We start from the raw sequence: 15,964 nt of genomic DNA, 5'->3' as shown, positions 1-15,964 counted from the left end.
AGCACGGAGAGCTAAGAATTTAAAGGCTTCATCTATAGCTTGTGCTCCATCTGCTTATTCTTTTTATTTTGTCTGCTCTGCTCCTACTAAATGCCCTAAGCAGAAAAATATAGAAAGTAAGAGAAGCATAATAAAGTTGAAAAAGTTTAACAATAGGGTGTGGTGACTGAAAGAGACTGCCTACTTAGTGATATCTGGTCACTCTTCCACCCCACTGGCTTTAAAGGGTTCCAGAAGTAGTAATAGTAGTTGACTAGGCTGCCTTGGGTATGGAAATGATGGTGCAAATGTAGCCTGAAGATAGGTTCACAGGATAGTGCTAGGAAGGCAGTTTAAACCTCCTTGTGTATTCTAGTCATGCACTCTAGAAAGCATCATCAGAAGATTCAACTCCTATCTTGATAAGGGCCATACTACTAATCTGATGGCTAAGTTTATATGAGTCTACCTAATTGTCAGTATTTAACTTGAAGAAGTTTGATACATTACAGCTTTTAACATGCAAACAAGGTTTGTTGCACATATAGGAAATACTTTGGATAAGGAAGCTGTCACATCTAGAAATCTAGTTTATGTTATGATGTAAGTTCAAAGTCAAAGTGAGATGTATTGTCATTCAGACTGCACAACAGTACAACTGAATGAAATTGCATTAATTCGAACTCAATGTGCATGCAATATATACTGATAATATTAATACAAGAATAACACATATACTAATGCTAATCCAACAATAACAACAGTCAGACATGTATGCAGTGCAGTAACAAGTACAATGACATGCACCAGGACTATTCCACTTGCATGTCTTCGTCATTACCCAAAATATTGCACAGATAATGTGTTGCACAGATCAGAATCAGACAGTTTTCAAATTACACAGATGAGAGTTTTACAATGAGTGTTCCTGGTATTACCAACATTTCTGAGATGGAGAAGATCTAATAAAACAGGATCTTTCGTTACCTGGAAGGCAAGAAAGAGATTCCATGCAAAAGTCTGTATATAATAGAAACATTGAAAGACTTTTTCATATGTCCTGATAGCTAGCCTTTCAGTTGTTTTGATTAGGAAATGTTGTGGTCTTTCAAGCTAGGCACAAGTTTGACTAGCTATGTACTAACTGGGACATTTTATTGAATAATTGTCCTGATAATAGAGGAATGTAAGCCTCCTAAGATTCCTTTGGATAATGAGGATATATCTTTGCTAATAAACAAGCAATGAAAAAAGCTTTCCTTACTCTAACTTATACATGATGATCAAAAGACAGTTCATTGTCAATGAAAGTGTCTAGATCTTTAATATCTGTATCAGCCTTAATATGAGTTCTAGTTATATGATAATCTGTGGAAGACTTGTTTTCCAAAATAAAACCTTACAACATTGTTTGCATTAAGTCTAAGGTCATGGTCAGTGCAGTACATACTGACTCTACCTAACCCTTCCTGAAGAATATAAGAGTCTGTAGGGGAGAATCAGTAATGACTGCCATTTTGCAATTATCTGCAAACTTGGTCAGCCACAAACATTGGATATCTGTCTTTACAACACAGACATAGATGTCAAAGAAAGTCAGGCTAAGGGGAAGATAAATTCCAGGATCAGTTACAACACTGCCCTTATACAGAGGCACCACAACTGCTGCTGTATGGAACACAGGCATGTGCCCTCTGGAGAGGCTGAGATTAAAATGCTTAAGGAGGGGTCCAGTCATACCTCCCAACTGTCCAGATTTTCAAAGAATGTCCAGATTTGTGACTCATATTATTGATCTGTTCCTTAAAAGATTCTTAGTTTTCTAATGAATCATTGAAGGTTGACACCACTTAATAATTACAGACATTTGAATTTCAGATTTCATATCATTCAGAAAATGTATATTCAGACAAAATATTTTATTCTAACAACTTTCTAAGTTAATATTATTAAAATTTTAAATCTGTCCCTATTTTTGGGCCTTTGTCCCCCAATTATTTTTGGCTTTGTCCAGATTTTGTATGCTAAGAGGTTGAGAGGTATAGTTCCAGCAATAGTGTATTTTGTATTAACAATAAAGTCGCCTAAAGCATTATCCAGGCTTTTGGAATTATTTTTGGTTTTAGTAATTGTTACAAAATCTGTTCCATAGTAATAATGGGAGAAGCAGTGTTAAAAAAGTCAAATCCAGAGTGCTAATAATGGAGTTTGAGGAAGGGGAAAATTTAAATTATATTTGTCAGCCAGGACCTTTGATATAGCTTCCCTATTAGAAAAGGTAATATCATTCACTATGGGCTTGGTGCAGTTCTGGGCATCACTTCTAGTACTCCTGATAGAGTTGAAAACAATCTCAGTGATTATCCTACAGTGAGTTAACTACTGTCAGTTTATATTCAGCCAAACTGTTCCTAATCAGCATTTAAAATCCCTGCAAATTTGTTTATACTCCTGCTTCTAAATGATGATCAATTTTTATATATACAAATCATGGAATATATGCAAATGACAAAGTGAAAACTCTAGCTTGACTAGGTTTTTCTTGTACTTTTTGCTAACTGGTTTGTTTGCGTGACCTTTTTACTTTTTGGTTTGGATATTAGTTGGGATATTTTTGACAATATCTTATTGGTTATGAACATCATCTGGGTGTAAAGACCCTATGTTCCTAAAGTATAGCCAAACAATCCATTTCTAATGTACTGAGGATGTCATAAGAAGGCCAAAACATGCATGTACACAGCTATTGGAATTTGGCTTTATTGGCATGAATGTATCCACAAAAGGCCTAAAAAAAAGTAAAAAGTCATGGGCATATAACTGAAACACTTGATGTCCATAAGGTATCATTTGCATATATCTCAAAGACCTCTATTAGAGAAGGTTTAAGGTATCACACAGTGAAAACTCTAGCTTGGCTAGGCTTTTCTTCCCATTGTAAATTTAGGGAAAGGCGTCATGTTGCAAAATTTTGTACTAGTAGTTGTAACACTATGCTAACTATGAAACTGTAACTGGTAAAAAGCATGCTACTAATGACATTCTGCATATAAAATGTAATAATTTGTCTACAAGTCTTTTGCTATTGTGCAGCAGGGTTCTAATTGATGGCAGGAACCCAGAGGGGCTATGGGATTCAGGCAACAGAGTCACTTTTATAAAGCCATAGTATGTGCATAAAAAAGACCCTTGCTAAAAAATACAGTTGAAGCAGTCTGTATTCACAGAGATAAGAACTGTATCCCTTTATCTCAATTAGAAATATAAACTTTGTTTGAGAATATACTTCACCCAGTTATTGTAGGTCCCATTTTCACATATAATATGAGGACAGGGAAATATTTTCACCATTTTATGGACTTATGGAAGCAGTAGGAAGAAAGCATTAGTATTGATAGACCACCTCATTATTATGGGGAGGAGAAATAGAAAGTGAATGATTCTATAGTTATGTCTCTATCTAAGCTGAAAAAGGAGGGGGGAGAAAATGCCAGACACATTCAAAAGAGTATAAGCATCTAACAAAGATTAAGGAATATTGTTACAAAGCTCCAAGGGTACTAAATTTTGGCTAAAGATACAGAGAGGAGAATATGCTCCAAATGTTAACAACCACTTAAAGAAATATATCAACACCCACCTATGACAGATCAGTTTGCAGCAGCAGAGCCAGCAGAAGAGAAATTACATTGAAAATATTTAAGTCTGAAAATGTTGCAAATTATTGAATAGAGGTGACTAGAAGAACTAACGAGAAGGAATCACTCACTGAAAGGGAATATTCCAGTGTAATGAAGTTAGAAATTATGGAAAATGTACAATCTAAACAGAATTCAAAAATTTGTGTCAGGCTAAAACATACAGAATTCCAATTATTGGGTGAAATATCACTAGTGTAGTGAGAGAGGAAGAAACAGTACTTGGTCAGAAGTGTAATCCTTTTTCTTTCAGTATAAAACAGAAAACATATGAAAAGGAAGATAGTAGGCAAAATGTATATATTAATTAAAAAAAAATAAAACTGTAGATATTTTTTTCTGAACTATGCTTTGCTGAGAAGATTGCCATTCAAAAGCATCAACATTAAGACTGAAGTCAGACTAATGGATTTCAGTGGTCTACCAAGTGGCACTAAGAGGGTTTATGCGAAATTGTATATGATCTGTTCTCCTGTTAATCAAAGAAGATACAAGTTCAAAATGAACATACTGAACAGTTTGGTTTTAGAAGCTATTGCTTGGGAGGCTCTGAAGTTTTTGTTGTGAAACCTTGTTCCTTCTGGGATCTGTCACCATATGGACATGGTTTCATCATGGTTGAATCCTCATATTCTACTTAAGATAGTCTCTGACGTATCACTCAACCATTCTCTTCATTTTAATGCATTTTTCCCAAATAACAGAAGTAGGGAAATGTAACCATTGCCCAAATGTGTACCTTTTATTACAGTTCTGCCTCAGCTAGTTCTACGAACATCAGTACACAAAAAACTATTTACTTCCTTTTGTCTTTAGCAAGTATAGTTAAACACATCCCTATATTTTGTCATCATAAGCCTAATAGACTTTTGGCCAGTACAGTGATAATGCTTTCCTGTATGTGTATAGATAACTCTGTTGTAATTTTCACACATATGGAAAGCAGCACTCTGATTCATATCTCCTGTGTACGAATGCACAGTGAAACAGTCAACCATGAAAAAAGCAAAATAGGCACCTTGAATAAGAGACCACGGAACATCACAATATTGTTATTAAAACATTAAGCGCTTTCACCCAGGAATCTCCTGTGCTCCTTCAGAACAAGGTGCATAGAAAAACCACTTTTTTAAAAATACATATAATTAATGCTGAGCCAATTAACCAACTCTTTCAATAAAAAGAAAAAAAACACCCATTTAACCCTTTATATTATAGAACAGCTCAATACAAGTGTATATAAATATAGATAACAGTTGTTAAAAAATGTATTAAAAAAAATAAGCAAGTATACATACATTTCATAAAAGATTTAATAAAAGAAAAACCTGAAATGTTTTTTGCCAATATTGTTTGAAGCTTATTCCTATTTAAAAAAAACGAATAAAATGCAATAACTTCAAAAGGCCAAGGGCATTTATAACTTAGCTGCCCTTAATCTAAGGACACTATTGATCCTTAAATATTTGTTTAAACCTGGGTTCCTTGCCGCATCCAATTTTAGCTGCCAAAAAAGTTCCTTATACTCAAGTTTATGTTGTTCCTGTATGTATATAAATGCGACTAATGAGTCTTGCTGAAAATGCACACACACAGAAAGTAAATTCAGCAAAAAGAAAATCCTAAGTAAGGATTTATTCACCTTATGCATATAATGTGTGCACAATTTTAATTTTTCCCTGAGAGCCTAAAACCAAAGAGAAGATGTAAATTATTTGTATATATTTGGAAAGAAGTATACCCTATCATTGAAAGTGCAAACTGTTAATCCTATAATGATCATAATCATCAATCCACAAAGGATAAAAAAAAAAAAACACAAAGCTTTTGCGGGGCAAGCCCTCCTGGTCCTCTGTACCCCCACCTAATTATATATAACCAATTCCAAGATCGCACTTCAGTGAGGAAAGGGAATATTCCCTAATCCCCACTGTACTGCAGTCTTGCAGTGAAAAAATAGTACATTTTGCTCAGCTGATTTTCAGTCTTTCACATGTCAAGAAATGGGCCTAGTCAAGTAAAGGTTACGATCCCACTCTCTGCAGTCATGGAGTCCCGAGAACTCTTTTTAGTAAGTTTAAGAAGCTAAATCTTGAAGCCTACATCATCAACATCCACAATTCACTCCTGCTAATCTAAACTACACAAATAGATAAGTACTTAGTGTAATGCAAGCTGTGCATTTATCTCACTTTCCCTTTTATTTTATTCTCTTTGCTCTTTGGTTTCTTTTGGGAAGGGGCTTCTAATTTCATGGACATTTTGATTCCCCATATGGATGTGAATTCAACAAGCCTGAGGTTTTATAGAAGTATATCTTAAGTAGAATATGTGGAGTAAAGCATTGGCTTACACCCTGTACAAGGGAGGCAGACATCTGAGGAGGCCAAACCCCCTTTCTTTTAAACTAGTACTAAGAAGATTCCCATGTGCTTGTGAGGCTGTAGTGTCTTGTATGTACCTGCTGGAGGGACATCTCAACAATGCAATGCTGCAGTAAATTATTGGTCTGAAATTTGTGATTTGCTAGGAAACATTCATTTACAGATGTGTTTAATGTAACATTATGGGTAGTTGAGGCACTAGTGTAGATTTTACTGAAGCTAATGTAGAAATCCTTCAGTTTCCACATTTATGCCAGTCCAAATCATTCATAGATAGCTTAGACTTTTGGTTGTGTGGAATGTGATGTTGTGTTTATTAAGCTTGCCCCACATAACCTCCATATAAGAACACCAATACACTAGTTTTATGTTTAGGATTAAGCAACATGCAGAGTATTCTTTTCTTTTTAGTGTATGTTATTATTAAATGTATTTATTCTTCTTTAAAATACCATGTCTTTTTAATAATTTATTCAAAATCAGGCATATGTCAATGAGTTCTCTGTTTGATCAGGGATGATTGCCTAGTCTTCATGCCCCTCCCCAATCTCTAACTGTGAAATACTGATTTCTATTTATTAAGGCCATTATTTGTTTTCTTACCTCACAGGCTAATAAACTGAGGACGAAGACATTAAGAAATACCCTGAATCCCACTTGGAATGAAACTTTGACATATTATGGAATTACAGATGAGGATATGATACGGAAGACACTAAGGTTCGTTTTAAAGTTATATTTACATGCAGAAGGAATTTGCACAATGTTTGGAGTCAATCTTTAAAAGGGTTTCATTTATTGTGATGACTTTTTGAGGTCACTGCTGGAATTTTCTGGGGTTACATGTCACTGGCTAGCAGGGTGTGTTTTACATGTTTTGTTGTCATTCAGAAGGCAATGTGAAGCAATGTTTCAAAGCGACATGACTATGCTGATTTCCAAAGATATCTGTTGTCTTTATTTTGCTTTGCTTTATGTACATGTTGTTAAGCTTGTGCCTCTACTTTATGGATTTTTTCAGCTCAGATTTGCTATCTTTGAGGTTGTATGTCAGCTTCTCAACATTTGGTTTGCCTGTTTTGGCTAACTGTTTCACTGCCTGACAGTCATCCAGAAACATTGATCTATTTTTCCTTGAGTAAATTCTTATAAATTTGTGCTTCTACTTCAAAAATACAGTTTGCAGTTTTTACTTAGAAATTTTAGAGGTTATATGGCAGAGGTTCATGAAATTAATTTATACTGATTTGCCCTTGGATAACTTCTTGGGAGAACAGAGAACTATGCTAAATCCTGATAAAATGCATTGCATACGGTGGTTATTTATATATTGCTGCTTCAGAATGTCAGTACTTGATACTGATTTACACATCTGCATCACTGAGATAATTTCATGTATATAAATATATATTTTTTTAATGTTGAACAGTATGGTATCAGAATGGAAAATATGGTCTACTGTGTAGTGCTGCTATAAAATGATATTGCATGATATAAAAAAATGCAAACCATCAAATTCCACAATAGACTCCCACTAAAATTTAAACTGAGCACTTTTGTCCCTCTTTATTGTGTTTAGGAACTTCTTCAGAACAAAACTATCAACTGTTCGCAGAAATATATACTATCCCCACATAACATGTAATCAGTTACCAATCAACTAACAATTAATAAATAAATAAAAATGTCAATAACATACACTATAAACATACTATTTCTTTAAACTTTACTTAGAATATTACAATACAAAATTATGATATATATATATATATGTATATATATATATATATATATATATATATATATATATATATATATACATATATATATCTATATATATATATATATATGTATATATATATATGATTTCATTTTGAAAAACATTTAGTATTAATAAGCTCATTTAAACCTGGCAGCTTATCCATTGACAGTATCAACTGCCACTTTTCTTTTTTACATTCCAAGACAGTATTCAAATCACCTCCTTGTGTAACATTCTGAATTTGATCTAAAAAAAAATTCTTAAATTGGGAACAAAAGGCTGCATGTTTGGCCAACACACTGCTAGATATGCCACTCCCTCTGATTGACATGTAAATCTATTTCTTGCAGTAGCTGTTTGATTGAAATGATGCTAAAAAATAACACTTTGATTATTGGTCATCCATCTACATTGTTTACAACCTTGACAAGAAAATGTTCCAACTGTCCCACCTATCAGTCTCTCATAAAACAAGACACTCTTTCTAAAAACTTTTAATATTGTGTTATTTCTTATTAGATGAACTGAGGTGTAGATCCAATAATAGTTCAACATTACCTATAATAATTTTCCAGTTATCAATGAAAATATGCTTAATTTTATCCTTATCCAATGTAATTGGTACAGTAAATGAATTTACAAAACCAGCTTTGTCACATGAGTACTTAACTTTTAAACCCGCAACTAAAATAAGTGAAACTTTGATCCACCTGTTGTCAATACTACCTTCTTGCATAATTTTATCCAATTTATGCTTGAAATAACATCTCGCTAAAAACATCTGTGATCTCTTTAAAAAAAATTGCCATCTTCGCTAATCAAACAACTTAGCTAAATATATTGTCCCCAAACAATATTCATCTTCATAAAAGAAGGATGTTGACTTCCAAAATGTGAATAACTATTAACAAATCTTTTCTTTATACAGATGTTCCATCTTTTAATTTGGATATTGTGAAGATTCTAACACAATTAAAACGTTATACTAGACTGCTAAATTTACAATTATTTTTTGGTAATTCCACCATTGGTGTTGATGAATCTTTGCTACATTTAAAAAGGAAAAGTATATTTCAACCACTTGTTAACCCCATGATAGCAGTGTTTGAAAGTGTATGTCAGCAGAGGTTGAGAGATATTCGGGTTAACTGTAGACCTCATGTTTTTAACTTAACCCATGATAAGTAGATTCTGCAAACAATTAAAAATTTCAGAACTCGCTGTATTATGAAACCTGATAAAGGTGGCAGGGTTGTAATTATGGACGTCTCTTAAAATGTCTGAATTGTTGCCTGATGAGAAACTAAGGTTTCTAAACATGAAGTAAATATATTCTACAGTAAAACTGATCTGATATTGTGGGATTTACTTCTTGAAGGTGCCTTAGATCCATCTATTTACAAATTCTTAAAGTCAATAACCCAGTAGTACTGTCCATTCTTAGAATCCCCAAAATCCATAAGGACCCCCTATAATCCACCTTTCAGAACTATTGTTGCTGCTAGAAACTCCAGAAGTGAACCCTTGCCTCTCTGTAGAGACATGATATGTAAGCAACTTTTAGACACAAAGGGACATATTGTTTGAGATTCCTGGCAACTTTTGGAAAATGGAATAATGTACCTTTAAGTAATTATTACTGTTTTATTACAGTGGATGTGGCTAATGTATACATGGTTATTCCTCATTCTATTGGTATTAGTCATTTCGTATCTACCTTATTGGAACAAAAGGATTTTTTTCCAGTCTGCAGATGAAATAGTTGCAAATATTCTTGGAACTGAACCTACATAATAACTGTTTTCTTTGAAGGTGAGTTCTTCCTTTAAGTTTCAGGTGTAGCATGTGCATTATTAGGAAGAATTGAAAGATTTTAACTTCAGATGATAGCCTAAGACATATTGTTGATGATGTCCCCAGATTCATTTTTAAGAATAAGTTAAATCTAAAGAGATTGTTATGTCACAGGCAAGATACTGTTCCACATAGCCTTAAAAACAGGCCCTTTTCCATGTAGAAGTTGCAAAGCATGTATTTATATAGATACAAGCAATTGTTTCAAACATCCTGTAACTGGTCGGACATACAAGATGAAGAGGTATATGGATTTTAGTAATAAGAACAAAGTATATGCAGCTACCATTACAATTTCAAAACTAGTCAATTTATATTGCCTTAACAATTCTAATCAACTCCAAGAATCTTGCATACAAAAGCGTGACTTATAAACAATAGGATTCAAAACATATCTAAATACACTGCTATAGTTTTAGTTTTACCACAATGTGCTGCCACTGTAGGTCTAAATGAAAGTGCCTTGTTATATTTGTAATTTTTTGGGATACCAAAGATCTTACCAAATCTCTGATGTTGATTAAAAAAAAATTCAAATAAGGAAAATTCAATGTATTCCTGATCTAATAAATCAAATAAACTATTAGCAACCGAAGTATAATGCTTTACCATTACATCATGTTCTACCTGTTGATAACAGTTAGAGTCTGATAATAAATCTCTCATATGTTCATTATAAACTTCAGTACCCATTACAACTATTCCACTGCTTTTATCAGTTCTCATTGTTCTAAGGGCCTCATTAGACTGTAAGTCATATTCCTTTTTTGACCAGTTAAATTCAATGGTTTAACACCAGGTTTATTTTGCAATAACTCTCTAAAATCCATCTCACACACATCATGAAATACTGCTAAGGTGTTATGCAGAACTGCATTAAACATACTTCTTTTATGGAAAACATTAATATCACCATAGTTAAACTGACTTACATATTTTGAAATATATTTCAAATTAAGTTTTCTAACAAATTTCTTGAAATCAGTTAAATGTGAACTTAAGTCAGCCCTTACAGTAGGAAAGAAAGTGAAACCTTTACCAAAAACAGAATAATGTTCATTGTTTAATTCAGCAGTACTTAAATTGAAAAATCAGGTCCTCTTCCCTCTCCCGCATGTCCTGTTCTCCTTCTGTTGATGATACTGAAAAGAGGTAGGCTCAGTCTGGTGATGAAAATGGGAATCTTTCTCACCAGAATTGTTAACAACTTACTGTTGTAGACTTCCTATTCTAACTGACCTACACAGGAGTCAGGGAAATTCATCACCATATTGTTGTCCATGTCACATTTTAGTGAGTTTTTTTCTTTTCTTGTCTATAATAGTTGCAACTTGCCAATCCAATCTAATTTCAGTGCTATCTTATCACTCAGATGTTCATATTTGTTACAAAAGAAATGATTTCTGACACTAATATCCAAGCTTATTATTTGACTACTAAGCTCAGCAATTTCGTATTTATAGCTCTATGAACAGCTTAAGTACTGTCAAACCTGCAGCATTAAATAAATTGACAAGGTCTTTGTAAACTTTATCAGAATGTTGAATGTCATTCGGAGATTTGTACAAACCCCGACCCATAGGCACCTGTCTGATTTGTATACAATGTTCTACATAAGGCACCTCATATTCAAGGGATTTCAGTTTTAAAAGATTTGACTCTGAATCAAAAATATTCAACTTACTTTTTCAGCATTCTGCAATGCTGTTATACACCAAGTGGTTTTCTTGCACAGTTCCACTGAAAAGTAGTTTAACACCAGCTACCATATACTGCTCAATCCCTGAATCACTAGAGAGTGACTGCCTGTCAGCTATGATGACATCTGTTCCATCAGAAGATGCATTACCATTGAGACCCAGATGTGGAACAGCGACAGAAACATTTGAAACTGCTTTACCTAAAGAAATGAAAAATGTCTGTGTTTTTAGTCATCAGTTCTAAAAATAACTGTGTAAGCACCAAAACATCTCCTGGAATGGGATGAACTGAAATGTTCAAAACAAGATTCTCCAAAGATGCACTCATGTTATGTTGGCTAGTATTGTTTGATTGGAATCTGTCTTCCATGGCAAATTACCAAATGTCCAGACAATTTGCCCAAATAAACCAAAACTGGATGAAAAACATGACACTACTCTAAAAAAAAAAAAAAAACAACTAAAAAACACAAAGCATCACATACCACAAAAGACAAGACAGGTCACATGGTGTTTGTGTTTTTTAGTATAGCATCACATTTTGAAAGTCATAGAGTTTTGGTTTTATATTGCATGATATAATTTTGCAGGCCTGCATTCTAGGAATTGCAGCTGAGCATGAGAACATGAAGATACTAATGGGAGAAAACTAATGATCTATCAATTTCACACAAATTTTGTAGCTGGCCCTTCAATACCCTACCCTCCCCCTTCTTTGCTGTGCCCTAGGTAATGTGATGACTTCCAGTCTACCACGCAGTCAATGCTTAAGCAGGTCATACCACCCTTTCAGTTAAGTATGTGTTCCTTTAAGTTTGTCTTTAAATTATCAGGCATCTATTTTCATCCATGTCTCATCACTCCCATTTGTTTCTGATTCACATTGGCATAACATTGTGCTTAGTTTGCTGTTATGTTTTGAATCCAGTTTAAAGTACTAATGAGTGGCAGCTTTATGTCATGACATAATCATCCTGTTACAGTGATATTTATTATAGTCTTATTTATGTATGGGTGATCTTACTAGTTTTTGAATATCTGCTTGCTTTTCAACAGTTTGTAGTAATAGTAGCTGCTGATCTTTCTTTACAATATAGTATTGTAGAAATGAATGTAATAAATTGGCTTTTACACACAGTGTTAGTCATTGTCTACTGTGATTTTTAAGCAGTTAAGTGAGGCTCATTCTGATCTCATGCTCTTTTCTCTTCCATCCGTGGTCCTAAATACTATAAAAGTAATATTATACCACACAATCCTTAGTTCTCATTCTTCAGAACTGGTAGCTGATTGACTGTACTTCAAAATGGTAGCAGTTCTTTGGTTTCTTTGGCCTACTTTTCATTCATTGAGTACTTTGGTATTTATTATTTTTATAAAATGAGAAACTAGTTAATAGATGCAGGATGTAATAAGTGGTCATTATTGTGTAATTGACTTTCCCATTAACATTTATGAGCAACTGTTCTTGTAGCAGACAGCCTTTAAAGGCTTAGTCTTGATATGTTTTGTACTGAGTACCTGCATCATACTGTTAACTGAGTATTATAGTAGTGCATTAAAACTGGTAAATTACAGAGATTTAACCTTTCTTTTGCATAAAAGTTACTTACATTAGGAAAGAAAAGAAAAAAAGCTAAAGCTGAAAAAATGTAAAGGAAAATCATTTCTTTTAAAGTGGCTGGTAACCCTAAAAAAGAAAAGAATAATAGAAAGCAATCAGAATGAAACGTGTAACAAACAAAAGTCAAGGAAGGAGAAAAGAACGGTTAAAGCATTTAATGTTGCTCCTGGCTCTAATGTCAAAGCATCTATGAATAGTTCCATTATTGAGAAAATGCAACCTGTCAAAACAGGAGAAAAACAGCAATTGCCTAAATTGGTCACAAGGGAGAAAAACGAGTTTTGTTTCAGTGATGCAGGTCCTTGAAGAACTTGGTACTCTAAAGAAAGCAGTTACTTTCATTACAGTCCTTGATTTAAACTGATTAAAATATTACTGTAAAGAGATGTTACTGCCTTTGTAGACCTTGTTTTTGATCTCAGTAAAATATCCCTGTAAAGAGAAAAATATTCCCCAAAAGTGAAACTTTAATGATATTTCACAAAAGTTCCTTAGTGATATGATAATGACAGGGCATTCACCATTGTTATCCCCATTCAGATCTTCACAATTTCAGAAACTAGTCCATGTAGCACAGCTGTCCAAACTTTGGACTACTCCTGCTAAGCAGAAAACCATTCATGGATTTTGCATGAGGCATTATAGGCCTGAGGGCCAGCATTCATTCAACAAAAGTTCACTGCAGTACCTTTTACAAGTCCCTCTAGGCTTGTTTACTCACCCTCAACTATATCTTCAAAAGAAATGCGCAAATGTTTTCCTCCTTTGTTTTTATTAGAGGACAAAGACCCTTACATGAAAGGGATTGACTAAATCACTGCTGTGCATGGATACTAATTTTGATAACCGCAATCTTTGTTCTCTAGCCCCCAACCCCCCACCTAGATACAACATTTGAGCACTGTTAATGAGATACATCGAGAAAGCTGAGGGAAAGGATATATCCTTAAAACATAGTTATTGCAAGTTAGTCATATCAGAAGAATCAGCACTTTGGGCAATAAATGTTATGTAATAATTATTTCAGGACTTGCCAGTGGCAACCAGAAAAGATTCAGACATAGGTGCTTTTCAGAAGTATAAAGAGAATGCCAGCTACAGTTTCCCCTCCTTCCTCATAACATCAGGGGAAAGACTATTGCTGTTAACAGCTTTCCTCCGCAAAAAGAAATAAAGGTGGTGGGCAGACTGGGAAATAGATAACATGGCAGAAACAGATTTATTATCTTATCCACAGGATGAAATATCAGGTTTCAGTTTTGGAACTGGTAAAGAACACCTTAGAGTCCCCTGTCCATTTTAAATACAAAGGAAAATTTATGAAAATAGCCTCTATTCTTGACAGAAGAAATATATATATATATATATATATATATATATATATTTGGTCACAGCATGCAGTTATCATGTGCCTTGATTGTTAGTAAATTTTGTTGGTGGTTATAGTGGTCAAATTATGTTACAGACAAACTGCAAGAGTTTGACTGTAATGTATTTCAGGAGTTATCCTCTTTCTGTGGTTGTGCAACTGTGGATTTAGTCAAGAGGTGTTGGGGGGGTGAAACCCCCACATAAAAGGATATATAAGTGATTCTTTTACATTTGTAATCATTTTAGTTTGGCATTGTTTGTGTTAGTTGATTGACTTCGCCAGTGAACTTTTTAGACTAATTTTCTGTCAGTGAGAGTTTATTGTTGATGTAAAGAAATTTAAACTTGTGTGTATATGTGTGTGTGTGTGTGTGTGTGTGTGTGTGTGTGTGTGTGTGTGTGTGTGTGTGTGTATGTATATATATATATATATATATATATATATATATATATATATATGTTTATTGATATACTTAAAAACTTCCAAACACCCAAATGCTGATAACCCTGATGTCAACAAAATGAAATAGAAAAAAAAGTTGACATCTGAGTGTGTCAATCTTTTAAGTAACTACAGTGTTTTTGTGGGGAGGTCAAGCCCCCCCATCCCCCCTGCACTCGACACCCCCACTGCTAATTATATATATACATACATATATATATATACTATATCTGAAATTGCACAATACTGGGAAAATGGCATATTCCTCATCCCTTATGATTGTTAATCTCGCAATCCTGTCAACCATCTGCATTGTAAACCAAAGTCTGTTGACAAAATATATCTTTTTAAAGACTGTTGACAAAATTAAGCTCTCTCATAGATATATATATATATATATATATGTCTATATGGGAGCCCTTCATTTGTTTGACCTTTCAAATGTTGAAAGGCCAGCAAATGATAGCAGAGATCCCACTACAGTGTGGGACTGGGAGATTTCCCTTTCCTGCACTGTAGTGCGATCTCGGAGTGAGAATATTTAAGTAGCAGGGGGTGTGGGGGGTGCAGGGGGGCTTGCCCCCCTGCATAATACAGTTTTACTGTGTTTACAGGTAGGTAAATGGTGCTATTTCAGGATGTCGGGCTTTCAGAATGTCGATCATATGGTGTCGGCCATATGAAAGTCGGCATTCTGAATGGTCGACTCTGAAGTAGACCCATATATATATATATATATATATATATATATATTTATATATATATATATATATATATATATATATATATATATATATATATATATATATATATATATATATATAGGGCAATTGGTTAAACAACCAGCAGTGCCGATAACTAAAATTTTGAAATTATTATGTTGAAACTCCTAATGTTGATACATTCCATACATGCTCTGGAGGTTACTTCAGAGGACAGTAAACCAAGTGCAAGCACTCCACCCCCCCTGCACACCCCACAACTCCTGCTACTTATATATACTAACTCCAAGATTTCAGAATCCCCAAGGGAAAGTGGATATTCCTCTATCATGTTGTTGTCAGTCTTGCATACCTATCAACTACCTGTTTGATTCGACCAAATGGTGTTGACCAAACAGATGTCAAAGCCAGCTGTTCTAAATCCATAC

At 34.1% G+C, this 15,964-nt stretch overlaps 1 protein-coding gene across 1 annotated transcript in view; it reads left to right on the top strand.

The window, feature by feature from the left end:
* DOC2B (double C2 domain beta) overlaps positions 1–15,964 on the top strand; it is a 2,257,420-nt gene that overhangs the window by 1,024,987 nt on the left and 1,216,469 nt on the right. The window contains exon 4 of the mRNA XM_044054285.1: positions 6,672–6,781. Within this exon, the coding sequence (XP_043910220.1) occupies positions 6,672–6,781 (110 nt within the window). The remainder of the gene's footprint in view (positions 1–6,671; positions 6,782–15,964) is intronic.

Source organism: Protopterus annectens, chromosome 13.part0 (assembly GCF_019279795.1).
Source record: "Protopterus annectens isolate FY-2018-M chromosome 13.part0, PAN1.0, whole genome shotgun sequence".
Lineage (NCBI taxonomy): Eukaryota > Metazoa > Chordata > Ceratodontiformes > Protopteridae > Protopterus > Protopterus annectens.
This window is presented reverse-complemented; position numbering and strand designations above follow the sequence as displayed.